This window comes from Mizuhopecten yessoensis, unplaced genomic scaffold (genome assembly GCF_002113885.1).
Source record: "Mizuhopecten yessoensis strain PY_sf001 unplaced genomic scaffold, ASM211388v2 scaffold5803, whole genome shotgun sequence".
Lineage (NCBI taxonomy): Eukaryota > Metazoa > Mollusca > Bivalvia > Pectinida > Pectinidae > Mizuhopecten > Mizuhopecten yessoensis.
Window position 1 is genome coordinate 889,019 of NW_018406231.1, and position 18,759 is coordinate 907,777.

The 18,759-nt window shown below is 35.6% G+C and overlaps 2 protein-coding genes across 2 annotated transcripts; one reads left to right on the forward strand and one right to left on the reverse strand.

Annotated features, from left to right (window-relative positions):
- Positions 1–1,105: 1,105 nt before the first annotated feature.
- LOC110451116 (protein FAM192A-like) lies at positions 1,106–11,717 on the reverse strand. Its single transcript, XM_021498976.1, has 7 exons — positions 11,544–11,717; positions 9,460–9,609; positions 8,162–8,260; positions 7,727–7,848; positions 6,089–6,222; positions 4,826–4,875; positions 1,106–2,212 (listed from the first exon to the last, which is right to left on the reverse strand). The coding sequence occupies exons 2-7, from the start codon at positions 9,593–9,595 to the stop codon at positions 2,022–2,024; spliced, it is 732 nt and encodes a 243-aa protein (XP_021354651.1). The 5' UTR covers positions 9,596–9,609; positions 11,544–11,717; the 3' UTR covers positions 1,106–2,021.
- Positions 11,718–11,793: 76 nt separating this feature from the next.
- Positions 11,794–16,039, forward strand: LOC110451117 (guanine nucleotide exchange factor MSS4-like). Its single transcript, XM_021498977.1, has 2 exons — positions 11,794–12,012; positions 14,674–16,039. Exons 1-2 carry the CDS (start codon positions 11,863–11,865, stop codon positions 14,911–14,913), a joined length of 390 nt encoding a protein of 129 aa, XP_021354652.1. The 5' UTR covers positions 11,794–11,862; the 3' UTR covers positions 14,914–16,039.
- The last annotated feature ends 2,720 nt before the right edge of the window (positions 16,040–18,759 follow it).

Consider the following 18,759-nt stretch of genomic DNA (forward strand, 5'->3'; position numbering starts at 1 on the left):
TTTCAGTGTTTGGTTTTGTAAACCATATTGAATTAGATTAGATACATCAAAAGTGGAAAGTTGGAATTATTATGTTATGTAAAATAAAATAGTCCACACATCAGGGTCTATATTCATGAAACTGTTCTCATGCTCAAGCATAGTTTTTGTGCTCAAATCAAATGTCTTGTAACTTGCTTAAATCATGACAAACAATCAAAAGACAAATGTAAACATTGAAAACAGTTTTGGCTTTCAATCTCCTCAATGTCTTTCCAAATTATTGACATTATAAGATGTTTTTATTAATATATAGTGGGAAATTGAAATTTGGCTCAGCACAAAATCCATGCTTGAGCATGAGAACTGTTTCAAGTATTTGGCAACTACTCAGTAGCGAAGGGGGTGTAAAACCAATAGATCAATTAATCAATGCTGCATATTACTTGAATTACTTTTCAAAATATCTGAATCAAGAAAGAAAATTTGCACCTTTTATGCTCAAGGAAGTCAACGCTTGGTCAGTTTGTCCAGAATGTTTGACCAGGACATAACCCCAAATTTCAAATTGAGGTCAAGCATCAAATTCCTTGTCTGGACCATAACTTCAATTTGACTCGCTGAAGATGGCTCAATTGAATTTTAGCGATATATGTCGGATGTATTAAGACGGTGTGGTGCGTACCTCTATTGGGGGTATGCCCAAGGTCTCATAAAAGGTCAAATTCACTGCCCAGGCCATAACATCTGATACCTTTGCAAAATGTTATAGACATTTGTAAGAAGGCAAGATGCTGTCTTGTTAAATTCCAAATTTATATCAATGTTTGAAAATTAGTTAACAAATTAAAAATTCAAAAATTCACATTTTAAAACTTAAATGACAATTGTTTATTTTACATTTAATTTCAAAAGTCTCAAAAAACTAAGTAAAATGATCTGAATTGAAAATTTACCTGGTACCTGAATTTTAAAAGTTTTGATTTTTTCCTCCATAATTTGTAGAACAGCTTATTCCGTTTTTGAATATTGCAGAGTTATCTTCTCTTGAGAGCAGGTATTGATTGTTATGTCATTTGTATATGAGAACAACGTCATCAATTTTTGAGAAAACGACGTAATTTTCTCACAAACCAACGACGTAACAATCAATCCCTGCTCACAAGAGAAGATAACTCTGCAATACGCAAAGACGGAATTCCAAGCATTACATGCTGTGTGGATTCTAGTTTATATAGTCTAACAACACTATCAGCCCAAGGAGGTTTAACATTTAGCACTGTTTCTCAGAATGTTGCTGTTGATGGCCAAAGCAGGGATACGTTAGACGTAAGATTATGTGGATTTCTTGCCCTTATTATGCGTTTCCTTTAATGATCCCCGTCTCACTGTGGTTTTAGTGACCAGTGACCTCCCCTTAACTTCTGTAGGGCCAGAACACTGTAGGCCAGGTTACAAGTCAAACGATAGTATAATGATCCCAGGTCTAGGGTTCGAATCTCGGTCCAAGAGATGTTTTGTCTCGGAACACTGTTGTTGACTACATTTTGTTTATTTCATCTTTTACTTCTCATAAGAGTCCAGCAAGGAAGGAGGAATGATTTGCTTTTCAGGAATGATTTATCAAACATATTTATGCCTTATAAAAACAGTTTCCAACACTTTTTTACTACACCTTCTTGACCAGGACAAAGTTTTGTTTTCTAGCTTAAGAGCATTCCTAGTGTTAAGAAATGTTAAGATATCCAGGCCAGACAATATCTATAAGTTTAATACAGACAGTTAACGAGGTCAACAATATATCTCCTGGTGATTTCACAATGTCACTTTCTGTTGATCATAATATTCATATAAAAAAAAAAAAATTCAATGTAAATCTTGTTTTCAATACAATTGTGAAGATAAAAATATCTGAGTTATAAATGTGTTTATTATCATAATAAAACATAGTAAAACCATTCCTGTTGCGTCACAGTAGATTCTTTCCATGTTGTATGAGTTTTATATTTGTCTGTTGATACATTGTTGAATAAACCATGTTATCATTCATTTTCTATCACCACAAATTTTTTCTGTGTTGTAAGTCTGAGGTCGATGTCCGAGTCATCACTAGATGAACATGAGTCACTTGAGTCATTATTATAGGCGCCAACACCTGGTAGAATACCAATAATCCTTGCTCTGTCACACGCTCTATTTAACGTGGGTACTCGGGAGTCTGCCACAACTGCATCTGCAATGAGAGTACCATTGAGTACATTAATTATGGAAAAAATAGATTTTGCATTCAACCATCGCTGAAGGATCCCTGTCCCACTGCAAGCTAAACAAGAGGCCCACAGGGCATGCATAGCTCACCTGCATAGTTAAGCAACCACAGGAATATATTTTCATTATATATGATTCAGTAACTATTAGCTTTTTCTCTCAGCAACACCCATCCCTCATTTGGTCCCTTCGTTCTGTCCCAATGCAGTGGGGTGGATTTTAAACCTTTACCTCAATTTCCTCCAAGTGGTCAGTCATTTGAGCTAAAAACCATGAGAATTCCATTGTAGTGTTTCATACATACAGTTATCGCCTCCTTAACTTAATTTTGGGTAAAACTGTTGTAAATGAACTAGCTAGCACCATGCCAGTGACTATCATTGGTAAGGTGTAGCTCAGCCAGTTCGAGCAACTAGATTCTGATCGGAGGTCCTTGGTCTGAATCTTGGTCTGGCCCTGTTGCCTTTAATATTGTCATAACATTATGTCGTTTATTTATTTATTTTTTGTTTATTTCATCTTTATTATTTTTCCATCAAAGTATTGTGTGGCATAATAATACAAATTATAAATAGCCATTAATATAACGCCCCATTCTACTGAAGCTAGCGGTTCTAGAGTGCTATTTTACATAAAGGACATTTATTATATGGTGTATGGATTTCTTTACAGAAATGACTTATTGAAGCTATGGTCATGCCTGTAAAAACATTTCTAATTCATATGTTTGGGCAGTGGTACAGGGATCCTAAATCAATAATGAAAACTGTCAACATGTGTTAGACTTAGGAGTCAAACAGCTACAGTGTGTGACACAAACAACACGTTCAATGACAGCAGCAAAATATCATACCGGTAGTCTCACGGAATGTTTTAAAGACCGTTTATTATGGCCTAGCTAATATGCCTATAAATGTACACTGTATTGAAGTGAGCACATTCAATGTTTCACATTTTGCTAGTCCAGAATTGCATTGGTTATGCCTAGCAAAGAGCAACTTCAATTATAGTTTAATAACATGCATCTGCTCTTGGTATTGAATCACTAAATATACTATATACTGGGAAAATTCTGCAGCAACTGGGAAAACATGCATTTTACGTATAAAGGGTGACTATTTGACAGGATGAAGTTTCCCGGTATACAGTATTACAGAAGGGTAATTACAACATCAAATAAGCATAGGATTTTATTATATACCCACTTCATTTTTCTGCATACTTTTTATGTACATATCAATTTTCAGGGGACACAATACAAGTTTTCATAGTTCACAATCTGAAAATATTGATGTAAAATCAATTCCATTTGAAAGAACCATCATCTTTTAAAGACTTTTATTTATAACCCATTAATTTAACCTGCAATAAAAATGCAGCTGTCTTTATTGGACATCTCAGATTGCACTCGCTATTTAATTATGTAGGTGTAAAATATATACCCTCCTGACATATTACCCTACACAATAAACTCTTACTGGCTGAGATGATATTACCCTGCACAATAAACTCTTACAGGCTGAGATGATATTATTATGCACAATAAACTCTTACAGGCTGAGATGATATTATTATGCACAATAAACTCTTACTGGCTGAGATGATATTACCCTGCACAATAAACTCTTCCTGGCTGAGATGGTATTACCCTGCACAATAAACTCTTACTGGCTGAGACAATATTACCCTGCACAATAAACTCTTACTGGCTGTGATGCTATTACCCTGCACAATAAACTCTTACTGGCTGAGACGATATTACCCTGCACAATAAACTCTTACAGGCTGAGATGATATTACCCTGCACACTAAACTCTTATTGGCTGTAATGATATTACCCTGCACAATAAACTCTTACTGGCTGTGATGATATTATTATGCACAATAAACTCTTACTGACTGAGACGATATTACCCTGCACAATAAACTCTTACTGGCTGAGACGATATTACCCTGCACAAAAAAACTCTTACTGGCTGAGATGATATTACCCTGCACAATAAACTCTTACTGGATGAGATGATATTACCCTCCACAATAAACTCTTACTGGCTGAGATGATATTACCCTGCACAATAAACTCTTACTGGCTGAGATGATATTACCCTGCACAATAAACTCTTACTGGCTGAGATGATATTACCCTGCACAATAAACTCTTACTGGCTGAGATGATATTACCCTGCACAATAAACTCTTACTGGCTGAGATGGTATTACCCTGCACAATAAACTCTTACTGGCTGAGATGATATTACCCTGCACAATAAACTCTTACTGGCTGAGATGATATTACCCTTACTGGCTGAGATGTCTGATGAACACACATGGATGATGTTGCCCTAACTTGCCGAAAGATTTTTCCAGCCAACAAAAAGTTCTCTGTCCATTCACCTTTTCCACAATTATTTTATTCTTGTGGCTTCATAATTAATATTTCAAATTGAATTCAAGAACACTGTAAATGCAAAAATGTTGTTTTTTCAGTTTAACTTTGACTGTGTTGCATTGGTACCTAATTACCATTACTCTTACAGCGTACAGCTTAATATTAACTATAGAAAAACATGATAAATTACCATCATCAGGCGACAGCTTCCTCTTCTTCCCATCTTCAACAGCATCTGACCTACAGAACAAACTAAAGTCTTCACACTACTTACATAGTAATTCTGAATACCAGCAAGTCTACTCTCTTGATACTTTTATTAAATCAATTATAAATATCAAGGAACTAAATCTATTTTTGGTGACAATCACAAATGACAGACCATGTGTAATTGACCATTTATATACAATATTAACAATGCTATTATTCGGTATAGGGTATACCCATATACATATAAGATAAACTAAGGTCATATAGACAGTGAATTTGTAGTTCATTAACACTATAAATTAAAACTATTGGTATTAACCTCACACCAATAAACTTAAAAGTGGACTCAGTTTTAAGACCAGCTTAATTAACTACAAGCCAATTCCACTATCAACACCCTAGGCCTTTTGATTATTAAGATAAAATTATTTTAAAGATTTTGGACCCATGTGACCTTAAAAGTGGCTCAAGGTCATTCTTTTGATAAAAGTTTGTAGCCTATCATTCCAACATGAAACTGGTCAAATATCATCACCCTTGGACTTTTGGTTATTAGGATGTTAAAATATTTCAACACAATTGATCCATGTGACCTTGAAAGCAGGTAAAGGTCATCCATTTGACCACACTTTGTAGCCCTTTATCCCAGCAGGCTACTTGCCAGATATCATCACCCTTGGCCTTCTGGGTATTAAGAACAAGATGTTTAATTATTTTGACAAATTTGACCACTTTGGGCCAGGTGAGAAGCATGACCTGACCATTAAAATCATTGAAGTGTCCAGATCAATTAACACTTTCACCCCTGAAATTTAATGATGTACTATTCCAACCTTTGAATTGGAAGAGTTCAAGTGTGTATTCAGGGGTGAATGAGTTGATGATGTTAAAGTACACTTTACCGTTCAAAGACTAATACATGGCATTCTACTGTAAACACAATCTACCAAAGTGTCCAGACTAATAAACTTCAACTAATGTGTTCAGACAGATTTGGTTCTATTGTACTCAAAATCCATCAATGTTTCCAGAGATATTGTGTTACATAGTACAATAACATAGATATATTACTATTATAGTAATTGATCGTCCTACGTTATTTAATAAATATAATTGCATTGAATCTTATAATGGAAGTTTTGGCAATTAAAGTCTTTAATCTGTTTAGATACTACTCCACATAATGTTGTTTTCAATTTGAACACTTTGTACGAAAACTTTTTAATGAAGATGATCTACATACCCTTTCCGTTTGACAGCGCCGGCTAAAAGTGTCATCTGAGATTTCTTGTTTTGTGCTGCACCAATTGGAGGTTTGGATGGAACTTTTCTGTCGTCAGACATTTTTGGATCTGTTACCTTGGTAACGGATGCTTCCTGATCAAGGTTAAGGCTAACACATAGATTCAATATACTACTGTACTGAGGTTCCACAGTACACTGTACTGATAGCTGGATTTACTTGTGGTTTTCACTAACAATATATTTTCACCTGGAAACTTCAACATACAGTCATAAAATATACTGCAATAATCAGTAAAAAAACCTCAATATAATGCCTATTATTTCATATGCCAGCTCGCCTACAACCACAACACTTTAAGGTCCCTTTGTCACATTTTTTCAAGAATTCCTTGATACCTTTTCCTTCAATTGATTATGATATCCCTTTATAATGCCAAGATAAACATTGGCAGTATAACAAGATTTACTTTTTGCAAAGTGTTATAAGTATTTATTTCTTTATCCTACATTGATCACAATCATGTTGGTCTCCACCTTTCTCAGATCTGTTAAACAGTGAACAGGAAAATGTGCAAAATGAAATCAGAACCTAGCATCGGTGTTAGCATATACATGTAACAAGGTTACCTCGAGCGGTATATAATACGCCCGTCACACATTGAATAAGCAGTTGTTTGTATGATTGAAATATATGAAGTATTTGTGAGTAATTGATATTAAAAGAGAAATCATTCAACATAACTGGTAGATCAATGAGTGCAATACAACATCATGGAACGCATGCATCGCATTAATGAAACCAAGGGGCATAACTCCAAAAATAACTCGGATAATGGCGGTTATCGAACTTGTCCGAGGTTTCATGGTAATTAACCTTGTTGTGAAGATTGTAGTTAATCCGTTAATAATTACTCGAGATATATCGAGCGGACACCGTTTCGGCAAGTAAAGGGGCATAACTCCACAAAATATGGTCAGATAATGGCGGTTATCAAACTTGTCCGAGCTTTCATGGTGATTAACCTTGTTGTGAAGTTTGAAGTTAATCCGTTAATAATTACTTGAGATATCGAGCGGACATCGTTTGCATGCCCGCCCGCTCGCTCACGTGATAACATAATATGTCCCCGTCTTCGACGGGCGTATAAAAAGGGACTGCAAATAGTCCTCTATCATGATTTTGCTTTAGGTTTCTGCACTTAACCACCAAGCTGCAGGGCAACTGGCCGACATTTACTGACCCCACGCTGAGGATGAAGTCCCAGGTCAGTTTCCCCACCCTCCTGTAGTGGACTAGTAGATATGATACTGTACACCGGCAAAACAGTCAAATATTCACCCTTTTCTGATATAATCCATGTTCACCATGTGTTAATTTCGCCCTCCACATGCAATTTTGTAATTTCTATATGTTGTATGTTGTGTACTAAAATTTGCTGTCATGGTATATATATTCGCCCTCATTGGGGAGAGCGAAAAAAAGGTGAAAGTTAAATTGTGGCAAACAATTCCCAGTTTATACAGTTTACTAAATGACCACCGTTACCATTAGTGAAGAAAAACAATCAGAACATTTAAAATTCCCTTCAAACTTCAACATCCTCAGGCATAAATGTTTTTACTAGTCACAGGATACTTCCATCTCTTTCATGATGTCCTTTTCTTCTTTGTATCTGGCCTTTATGATGTCTATTTGATTCTTTGACACATACTCCAGAAATCCAGCCTCATCTTCATCTAAACCCTTGACACTGTTCTCTACAAAAAAGCATATCAAATCATGAAACAGCTTTTCTAGAGTTTCAGTGTACAAACACAGGACTAGGAACAGTTGCCAAGGAAACATAACCTCATACTGTACTTGTCAATTTAAGCCTCGTGGTTCTTAAGAAGAAGTTGTTTAAAAAAAAAGTGATGACAAAATGCAACAGACATTGCAATATGCCATATGTTGATAATAATACAGACAGATACAATTGTGGTAGCTGGCACATATGGATGGGGAGATGCATTAGGGCCGAGGAGTATACTTTTTGTCTTTGTTTTTCAGTTTTACCTGAGAAAAACTTACTCAGTTTGTGTGTTTCCTCATATTCCTCCTGCTGCCTCATCTTCTGTTCCTGTAGTTTCTCATACAGAGATCTGTTGTCCACCACTTCCTCTGGACATTCTGCAAAGTTAACATAAGAAGTTGGTTAGAAAAAAACATAGCAGTCACAATTCATCAGTAGTTCAATGTTTTAGGAATTTTGTACATCATTTACAAATTTTTTTCTTTAATTTCAAATTTTGTAACAATTTAATTTCAAATGTACATGTCTAATAAAAAAATGTACTAAAATCTTTATTGATTTAATTTGTTACCCGACTCTCTATGTCATATAAAGCAGTTTTGACTGTTTTCCTCCTAAAATTACTAACCATAATATGCACATTTTTGCTACCATACGACTGATGACTGGTCAAATGTAATACTAGGACTGTTTGACTGGTGATGTGCGATGTACATTATGCAATTGAATGAAAGGCATTTTCAAAAATTGTGATGACTCAAACTTTGATGAAGAATGGAAGTGTTTGACTGCTGTAAGGTGTTATAAATCTAATTAGGCTAACATGTAACGGTGGGAAATGGTATTGATGACAGTTGATTTGATTGAGGCCCTTTTTTAATTTATTTGTGTTTTAATCTCACTTATTGACTTAAAATATATATGTGTGTTTCCCGGGTATCCCAACCTACCCTATATATTTTTTTGCAGACCCTAGAATTTCAGATATTTGTATCTATAAGATTAATTTATAAGTCAGACAAAGCTCATAGCACATCTACGTATTAAAGTGTATCACCATGTCAAATTTAAAAAAAAATCCTTTTTTTAGATTTCAGAGGCATTGACCATGATCATGACTTACGAACGTTTTGTAATCCCTAGCTATAGAACATCTACACATCACAGTGCGTCACCATGTCAAATGTAAAAAATATGCACAAAATTCGTGAATATGAAGGTGATTGTGCACTGTGCAGACAGTCATAAAATTGCAAATTTTTGGCATTCAAAGTCCAATAACTCTTAAAAATATTGACGAATTTCAATATTGAACCCATACAAGGTCTCGTTGATATGAGGCCACACATAAAATTTGGTGAACACCCAAACACAAATATGCAAGAAATTGTGCCGAAAGTGAAAAAAAAATGAAAATTTTATAGTTCAAAGTCATATAACTCAATACGGACAGCAGACAGACAAGCTGATTACTTGATGTGGGGCCCTAATTATTTGCCTACCGACCTACCCTATTTCTTCAAGCATGTTACCTGAAACATATTTGTGATTTTTTTAGCCTTAATAATAAATTCACCTAATGGTTGGTCTTCTGTTCTGGTCTTATCCCATTCCTCTTGTCGCTTTTTCCTGGCACTGTCAACTTCCTCTTGAGAGACGAATGACATCACGGATACACCCGGAACATTTTTTGATCCACCTCCAGCACTCATCTTCTTTGGAAATCCTTGAAACAGAAAGCAACTTATTGATGGTCAGGATACTTGTATACAATGTATGTAATTTAATATAAAGGCATTTATAAGTAAAAAGACCTAGCACTGTTTGTATTTCCATAAAAGAAGAGTTTAAATTTTCTGGGCCAATTCAGACACTCCGTTTTAGAAATATCGCTCAACACAGGTAAAAGGAAACCTGTTGGGAAATATGAAAACCAGACACACAGACAACATTTGCATAGGACCACTTCTGAAAGATGGCACTTGACACCACGACAGTCACTCGAGGGCAGAAATACTCAATACCCAGTTTAGATCTGTGTTAACTGAAGACTGCACTAATGAAACAACATCTGAACTACAAGGTAACAAATACCCACCCAAAAGAACCATAGAAGGTGTAGTAAAGCTACTATCTAATCTCCAGATCAATCACCCACATCTTCCAGATCAGCCTGTCTACTGGTCACCTACCATCAGATTGGAGAAGCGCCTACATCACACCACTCATAAAGAAAGCAAATAACCACAACACTGCAAACTACAGACCTAACTCGCTAACTACAGTGTGCTGAAAACTTCTCGAACACATCATAGTGCGATTGAACACATCATAGTGCGACTGAACACATCATAGTGTGACTGAACACATCATAGTGCGACTGAACACATCATTGTGCAACATATCACAAACGACATGTGACCTCATGAAGAAATTTGGCATGATAATCCAAACTGACATTACTATATATACTGGACTTTCTGTAAATCTTTCGATACTGTCTCCCATATCGGTAGTGATGGGCAATCGGTTTAAAATCATAATCGATAATCAGTTTGTAATTGGAAGTAGTAAACCAATCGATGATCGATTGCATAATCGGTTCATAATTTTATGGGACTGAATACGTAATTACCCAAATAAAGTGAGAACACTACCATAACATCAATAGACAGAGTTGTTAACTATACACTAGGCTTCTATAATGAATGGATTTCAAGCAATTTTTATGTAGCATTATCAATCATATAATAAAATCATAAGAATATATGACTTTCAATTCATTTTTTACATTGAAAACATTAACACTTTGATTTCAATAAGGAACCGATTATATAGATAATGGAATTTGTAATTAATAATCGGAATCGGAAAGGTCAAACCGATCAATTTTCGATTATAATCGATCATGATCATCAGCCCATCACTACATATCAGACTCTTGCATAAATTGGAACATTACGGAATCATAGGTGAAATTCATCAGTTGATAAAAACCTTCCTCACTCAAAAAGGCATCATAGAATTTGAAGGTGACCATGCATTCTTTAACACAACAGCCTGGGTTGAGTTGGGAGGTCCGCAAGGGACCATACTTGGCCCCCTCATGTTTCTCTGCTTCATGAACGACCTGCCATATTCTGTGTCATTCACTGTCTATCTCTCTGCAGATGACTGTCTGTTATACAGACAGATGATCAGGACTCACTCAGATCAAATCACACTCCAGTCAAGGCAGTGCACGTGTGACTTGTTTTCTATGGAACAATTGGCATCAAAGTGGGGAATGCACTTTAATGGCAAGAAGTGTTAACACTCACAGTCTAGACAATTTAATTTTACAGCAAATAACCGACAGTCCAGAATTTCAAACACCTGTGAAATAATCCATTTATCGATATATGTTGTGTCATAGTAGATTTTTGTTGTCACCACCTCAATACCAAACGGTGTTGGAGAATTCCACGTTTTCATATAATATTGCGCTCTGGCCCCACACCAGACATCTATCTGTCAAAATGTTTAAATCTGGCCAGAGGCAGAGGAAACTCTGGCTATCCAGCGATTGGATATTTGATATGTTACCATAGAAGTGGCGCATGGTGAAATATGATCGATCTCAAACGAAAATCGTGTCTACTGCATTAAGAAAATGTATACCTGTTCAATTCTCAACTTGTTCAGTCTTTCTGTACCCTCAATTACGCTACAGGTAATTCTCTTACTGCAGGTCCCCCTCTCAATTTTCCTAATCGGTGTCATTTAAATGTTTTAACATTGCTATGTTCAAATGTGTCTGAATGAAACACGAGCATGACTGAGAATGGGCGATAACTTTAGTACGCATGCGTGAAGTCGACAAAATATTATTTCGTCGCTTGAATGTTTGATTTTAGTGGTTCTGTAAAACAGATGTTTAAGCGTCTAAGAAGAACTAGATGGTGAAAATAACATCAACACTTTATTCCAACACGACATAATGAGCGGTGCAAGCGCAGATGTAGTGGCTCCTAACAATAGCGATATCGGCGACATGGTTCAGGAAGGAAAGAACAAAACAAAGATATACTGCCAAAGATGTTCGTCTCTCATTCTTCTGCAACAGAAAGCCAGCATAAAGGAAAAAGAGGTGATCGAATAATCAATCAATGGTTTTGTGTCTCACTTAAAAGCGTCCTCAACCGACAACAAGCGTCTTCAAGTGACAACAAGCGTCGCCAGACAAAATCTTCAAAAATGCTGAATAAAGTAAGCGACATCGGAAGATATGTTGTTAATGTGACTATAATACACCCCTGCACCAAATTTTAATTTGATATTTGATAAAATGACCAAGTTATGATGAATTGAATTTTTACGATCGCGGCGTGGCACATGTGTGTATTAGCTTGAAAAGTGTAGAAAGTGTCGCCAGATAATATCGTTACAATTACCCGCTAAAGTAAGCGACATCAGAAGATATGTTATTAATGAGACTTTTATTGATATATATTCCAAATTTCAGCTCGATATTTGAAAACATGATCGAGTTATGATTAATTTATTATTACAATCGGCGGCGTGACATACGTGTGTGAATAGAACACTACAGATCGTAAAGCGTCTTCAGACAATATCTCGAATATTAACCTATAATGTAAGCGACATCAGAAGATATGTTATTCATATAACTATGATACAACTTTATACTAAACTTCCGGTAAAAATTCGAATAAATGACTGAGTAAGGATGTTTTTAATTATTATGATCGACGACTTGGCACATGTGTGTGAATAGAATTCGACAGATTGTGAAGCGTCTTCAAACTATATCTCTAAAATTAATCGATTAAGTAAGCGACATCAGAAGATATGTTATTCATATAACTATGATACCCCTTTATACCAAACTTCAGGTAGAAATTTGAATAAATGACCGATTAATGATGTTGAAACAAAAAAACGTACCACTTAACCCACAGCCACAATTGGACGAGATTTTTGTACTGAAACGGTATTACTCGACCCTTAAGCTTCTTCATATGTCGAGTTCTATTCACACACGTATGCCACGTCGCCGATCGTAATAATAAATTAATCATAACTCGATCATTTTTTCAAATATCGAGCTGAAATTTGGAATATATATCAATAAAAGTTTAACTAATAACATATCTTCTGATGCCGCTTACTTTAGTGGGTAATTGTAACGATATTATCTGGCGACGCTTTCTTCACTTTACATGCTAATATAAACATGTGCCACGCCGAGATCGTAAAAATTCAATTCATCATAACTCGGTCATTTTATCAAATATCAAATTAAAATTTGGTACAGAGGTGTATTATAGTCATATTAACAGCATATCTTTTGATGTCGCTTACTTTATTCAGTATTTTTGAAGATTTTGTCTTGCTACGCTTGTTGTCACTTGAAGACGCTTGTTGTCGGTTGAAGACGCTTTTAAGTGAGACCGATGACAATCATTATCTGATTAGGATACAACAAAACTCGTGAATGATGTCAAAGACTCCTGTCTAGGAGTTTCTGACATTTCCTGTCTTTGACATAAGACCCTTTAATGTTTGTTCATAGCATGACATGTGCTGACTTTATCATATGACATATACCAACAGGCTGAGCCTGACTCTAAAGTTAACACTGCAAACCAATACACTCCTGTTAGAATAGTACAATTGCCCCTGAACCTGGGGTCTCGACTCACCCAAAGGATCAACTCCCTAGGTTATAACATGGACAAGTACCCTAACCATACAGTACAATGTATATACAATTGCTTAGCATGAAGAGATGAATACACTTGTGCTACCATGATTTGCATAGGGATCGGGCCCCACCCTACATACATGTACTTGCTTCCTGGCCTTGGGTCATAGTCTGAAACAAGTCACACTTAAAACCGTCTTCAACGTGGAACTGACAACAAGCGACAAAAAGCATTGCCAGACAAAATCTTTTAAATACTAAATAAAGTAAACGACATCAGAACTAGGCAATACATGACAATAACACACATATATATATAGACTGACTTTGTATACTTAATAGTGCATGAACAGTTATGAAGCAGAGATACTTATTACTGTTTTAATTGTACATAGGATTAAGGTCGCCGTCTAGCTTCGAGCTGAAGAGGGAATTTCCCTTTAAAGCTGATCAGTGGTAGAGCATCCGACTAGGAACCTGGAGATTGAGGGTACCCAGTTTGATCCCGGGTGGAAGCACACTATTCTCTTTCCTGTCACAAATGGTGTCCGTGGCCCTCCCTGTGGTGACAGGGAGTTAGAACCTGGGTTGTGGTGTTCAATGGCGAACACATTTAAAAAGGAGGGAGTAGTGTGGCAGGTTTTAATTGTACATTGGATTAAGGTCGCCGTCTAGCTTAGAGCTGAAGAGTGAATTTCTTTAGCTTTAGAGGGTCCGACTAGGAACCTTGAGATTGAGTGTTCGACCCCCTTCTCTTTCCTGTTACTTTACCAACTTGACACAGATTGTAGTGAATCTGAAATTCGTCTCAGGATGAACCTTGATTATGTAATTCTTTACATAAAAAATTGGGTTCATAACCATATAGCCACATGGTAGTATGATGGTACCCAAAAATATGAATATAATAAAACGCCCTACCTACCCTGGGTTTTTTTGGCCCATGGAACCCAAAACAGACATATCTCTTTTTTTTGGTCTAAGAATTTAGCTTTTAGCCACACAATAGTTAATGTTTTGTACAATTGTTCACACCATTATTAATATGAAGCTGTAAGTAATTATGTTTTACTGCTTTTCCAGTTGTTTCTTCCACACATGAAGAAGAAGCCTAACGCTGCCCCTGAGGACGGGGAAACGCTGAACAACTTCTGGCTAGTGGAGGACATGTTCACCTTCGAGAACCTCGGATTCACGAACACAGTGGACAACATTAAATATCTTATCTGTGCCGACTGTGAAGTGGGACCAATCGGAGTGCACGACATACGTCAGAATAAACTCTTCTACGTCGCATTGGACCGTGTTAAACATGGAGAGTAGAGTGTACAAACATCATGTCTTGACCGAATAGAATGTTTGACTTGGTAACTGTGCTAAAGAAAACTACGTTATGTTCTCATGATTAAATAGTACTGATAAAAAATCACATTGTTTACCATTGTTGATGGTAATTTTATCTGTGCTGCATATTTTTTCTTCGAATTGTATCACAAATGTAACAATATTAATGCTGAATGAAAATTTTAAGATAAGGGTACCCCTAGCGACCCTTTTTTATGTTGATCCTTTAACTCATTAACCCTTGAAATTTCATAATGAACTATTTCAACCTTTGAATTGGAAGGGTTCAAATGTGTTTTCAAGGATGAATGAGTTAATTTGATCCCAGATATCCCATTTTAGACAAGCTTTGTTGATTATAAAATCAGGATCTGCGCTCCATTGTCAAAATCCTTCTCTGAGCCCAAACAGGTTTCAAGGTGAATGATTTACAATTTCAGCATGATTTTTATCACTTCTGTTAGTCTATGAATGATGTGTGTACCTTGCTCTGTAACATGTAATGGATATTGGAGTCATATGTGTATTATTTTTATACCCCGGCTTTGACAAAGTCCTTTTTTTTTATAGTATTTGTTTTGTTCGTGCATGTACATGTCTGCGCTGATTATGGTTTCAAGGGCATATCTCAGCCACTTTTTCACAAATGGGCTTCAAACCTATAATTTGGTACCTATAGCATCGGAAGGTGGTGTGTCGCATTCTAAAATAAGGTCATTGTGACCTCAACTTTACTTTACTATATATTGATTCCTGGTTATTGGGACCATTTTTAATTAATTTTTATTTAGTTTAACATTTTACATGCTTATCTAGAAAGGAAAATAGAACAAATACTGGTGCTCACAGTGTGTCAAAACTAAGAAACTGCATTATTGAAATTTTTGGGAAAATAAATAGTTCAATACAAGTTATATACATCTCTGCAAATTTATCCGACAAAAAGCCCATGTCTGAAATTAAGCCCACCCATATCTATTGCAGATTTAAAAAGAAGTTGCAACAAATACTCTTGGTAGGTCGGATGACACAGTGGATAGCGCACTTGCCTTTCACCAAGGCGACCAGGGTTCGATTCCCCCATTGGACTTGAAAAGGTTGGGGTCACCTGCCCGACCATGTGGGTTTTCCCTGGGAACTCGGGTTTCCTCCCACATTAAGACCCCTGCGTCCTAACATCCGGGCAAAACAAGAGTGATTAATATAAGTTGTAATAACTTGTTTCGAAATTGTTGTAAACTAAATAAAATTGATATTTAATACTCTTTCATTTCACTATACAATGTATGTTCTCCCACTTTGAGTCAGTGTGTTGACTCGCTGGGTTTATTGCCGAATAAATGTATTTAGAAACAAACATGATTAGTAAAGTGTATTTCCGATACATTCAGTCTATGTCGAGATCAGTGTAGGAAAACACATTTTAGGCCTTACAAAAAATGTCTTCATTTCCTTTTACATTTTTGAAAAAATTAGGGTAGGAAAGTAGGTAATTAATGTTATTTTTATAGGTTTATATGCGAGAGTAATCTTGACTTAACAGTGCTTATTTGAAAATTGCCAAAAATTGTTAAGGGTAGGCAAATAATATGAGGGTTGGTAGGGTTACCGGAAACAAATAATGTTTGTTTCTGTGGCATTTAATAATTCACAAATCCAAAAAAAAATCAGAGTTGTTTGACACTCAACGAATCGGTTTCTTCTGTAAATTTTTTTAATGTTTATGTGTCCTAGTGTGTAATGAAAGTTAATTTTCGTGAGTTAAGTTTTAACTCACTTTACTAGTCCAATATTTAATTGACGAAGCTAAAGAGAAATTCCTCCTGTTGATCCAGTGGTACAAAACTTAAAGGTTATTTTGTGAAGTCTAGATTTCCAGTTATAAGTAATATAGTTGTATTGTGGACTGTCTCAAACAATAGGAAATGTTGTTTTGTTGGGGGCTGTCTTGAGAAATGAGTAATATTATTTTGTAGTTGGCCAGCAAGGAAGTAGTGTTATTTTGAAGGGGACTGTCTCCATAAAATAAGTACATGTAATATTATTTCATGGGAGACTGTATCCAGCAATAAATATTGTAATTTTTTAAGCAGAAAAGTATTTAATGTCTTTTTGTAGGGGGCTGGCCCCAGCAAGGAAGTGATGCTGTATTGTAGGGACTGTTTCCACCAAGAAAATTGTACTATTGTAAATATATGTATCTATTTCCAGCAGGGTAATACTGTCTTTTTGTTTTTACCTGTCGTATTGAGTGTATGGTGCTGATAAATATTGTTAAGCATGCTGTAACCCAGTTTAGATTTCTAGATTATTCCTTAGGTTAACCCTTTCACCCCTATGTAACTGAAATAGACTCTACCATGCATTTATCTTGATGAGTACATTATGGTCTACAGTGATGGAAAGGCTAAAATCAAATCTTTCCTGAACTTAAGCAATTCTTTCCCCATAGGGAATTTCAGTTACCGATAAGGGCAAAATATTTTGATTTTTCATGAAACTGAAATCAGATAATTTGAGGTTCTATAAAAGTCTTGATATTGTTGTGTGTTTAAAATGTAAAGAGTCGAAATTTAAATTTGTAGGGTTTGATATATCAGCTGTTTACTTGTTTGTGTAATACTGTATGGTTGGTGATATTGGTGGGGGATTTAATTTCACTTTATTCACAGTCACCAAAGATAGCACAAAATTAAATACTCAGCAAATATTAACACCACAATTAATGATTCCATAAATATACAAAAGCAATCTGTTTACCCCTTAAATGCCAAATAATGAAGATACAACTACAACTTAGTCTTGCATATTACTTTATTTTCACAAAACGCTTGTAAAATAAATTCTGTCACCCAAATACTGAAGTACTTTCACGAGTGCAACATTTTTACCTGATCATATTTCGCAAAATTTAATCCCTGCAAGATAGTTCTGATCAGAACGACCACGAAATGGAATAAATGATAAATCTGTTGTATATAATAAATGTAGAAACTAATGAAATCCATTAAGTGTATTTATATTTTAAGGGTTGTTGATGCTAAAAAGAAAACCTACAGTAAGTGTGTGAAGTCTTTTGAATGAGTTAAATAAAATCATATGTTAGCATATTTGGTAGATATGTTTTAGGCTTGTTACAGAGATGTTTCAGTATAATTGCAATAAGAGTCTTATATGTTGTCCTGGCCAGTAGTGTAATCGAACATTGAGAGTATTGTACGACTCCCCAAAATGAGTTTAACTCTCAAGTTTTGAAGGAAAGATCTACATTGTACAAGACAAATTTTGTTTTGACTCTCCAAAGTTTCGGCAAATTTCTGTTTGACTTCTGAATTTGCTAAATGTCGAAAGATAACATAAAATTCTTGGCTATTCTTACACACCTCAGAAGACTTCCATGTGTATGTTGTGTTCCTCTGTCACATGGCCGGTCTAGCAGAAAGACTAGACAAGACATGTCTTGTGCTCTCCGATATTTATCTAAAGGATTTTACACAAAGGCATCAATATATAATGATTTTCTGTTAGCTGTTCGGTACATAAATGATAATAGTGGTATGAAATACACTCACAAATGTACTTACCTGATTGTAGTATGCATGGTGTGTATATATACTTTTGTAAATTGTGTAGTAAAAATGATGTAAATTGGATCAAGTTAACCAAGTCATCAGTTTTGTATTTTTCAATGTGCAATTGATATTGAATTTATATGTGAAATAAATGGTAGTAATGAACAAAACCCTGTTGATTATGGTCATTTTGACATTTTACCGACAACACAAGGAACAAGGAGGTGTAGAAATATTGTTATTTTATTTAATC

Coding starts and splice junctions, on each gene's coding strand:
- LOC110451116 (XM_021498976.1), bottom strand. CDS start 9,595: ATGAGTGCTGGAGGTGGATCAAAAAATGTTCCGGGTGTATCCGTGATG. Junction 6,223..7,726: donor ACATCATGAAAGAGATGGAA/GTATCCTGTGAC, acceptor AACCTTGATCAG/GAAGCATCCGTTACCAAGGT. Junction 4,876..6,088: donor GGCGCTGTCAAACGGAAAGG/GTATGTAGATCA, acceptor TTTGTTCTGTAG/GTCAGATGCTGTTGAAGATG.
- LOC110451117 (XM_021498977.1), top strand. CDS start 11,863: ATGAGCGGTGCAAGCGCAGATGTAGTGGCTCCTAACAATAGCGATATC. Junction 12,013..14,673: donor CCAGCATAAAGGAAAAAGAG/GTGATCGAATAA, acceptor CTGCTTTTCCAG/TTGTTTCTTCCACACATGAA.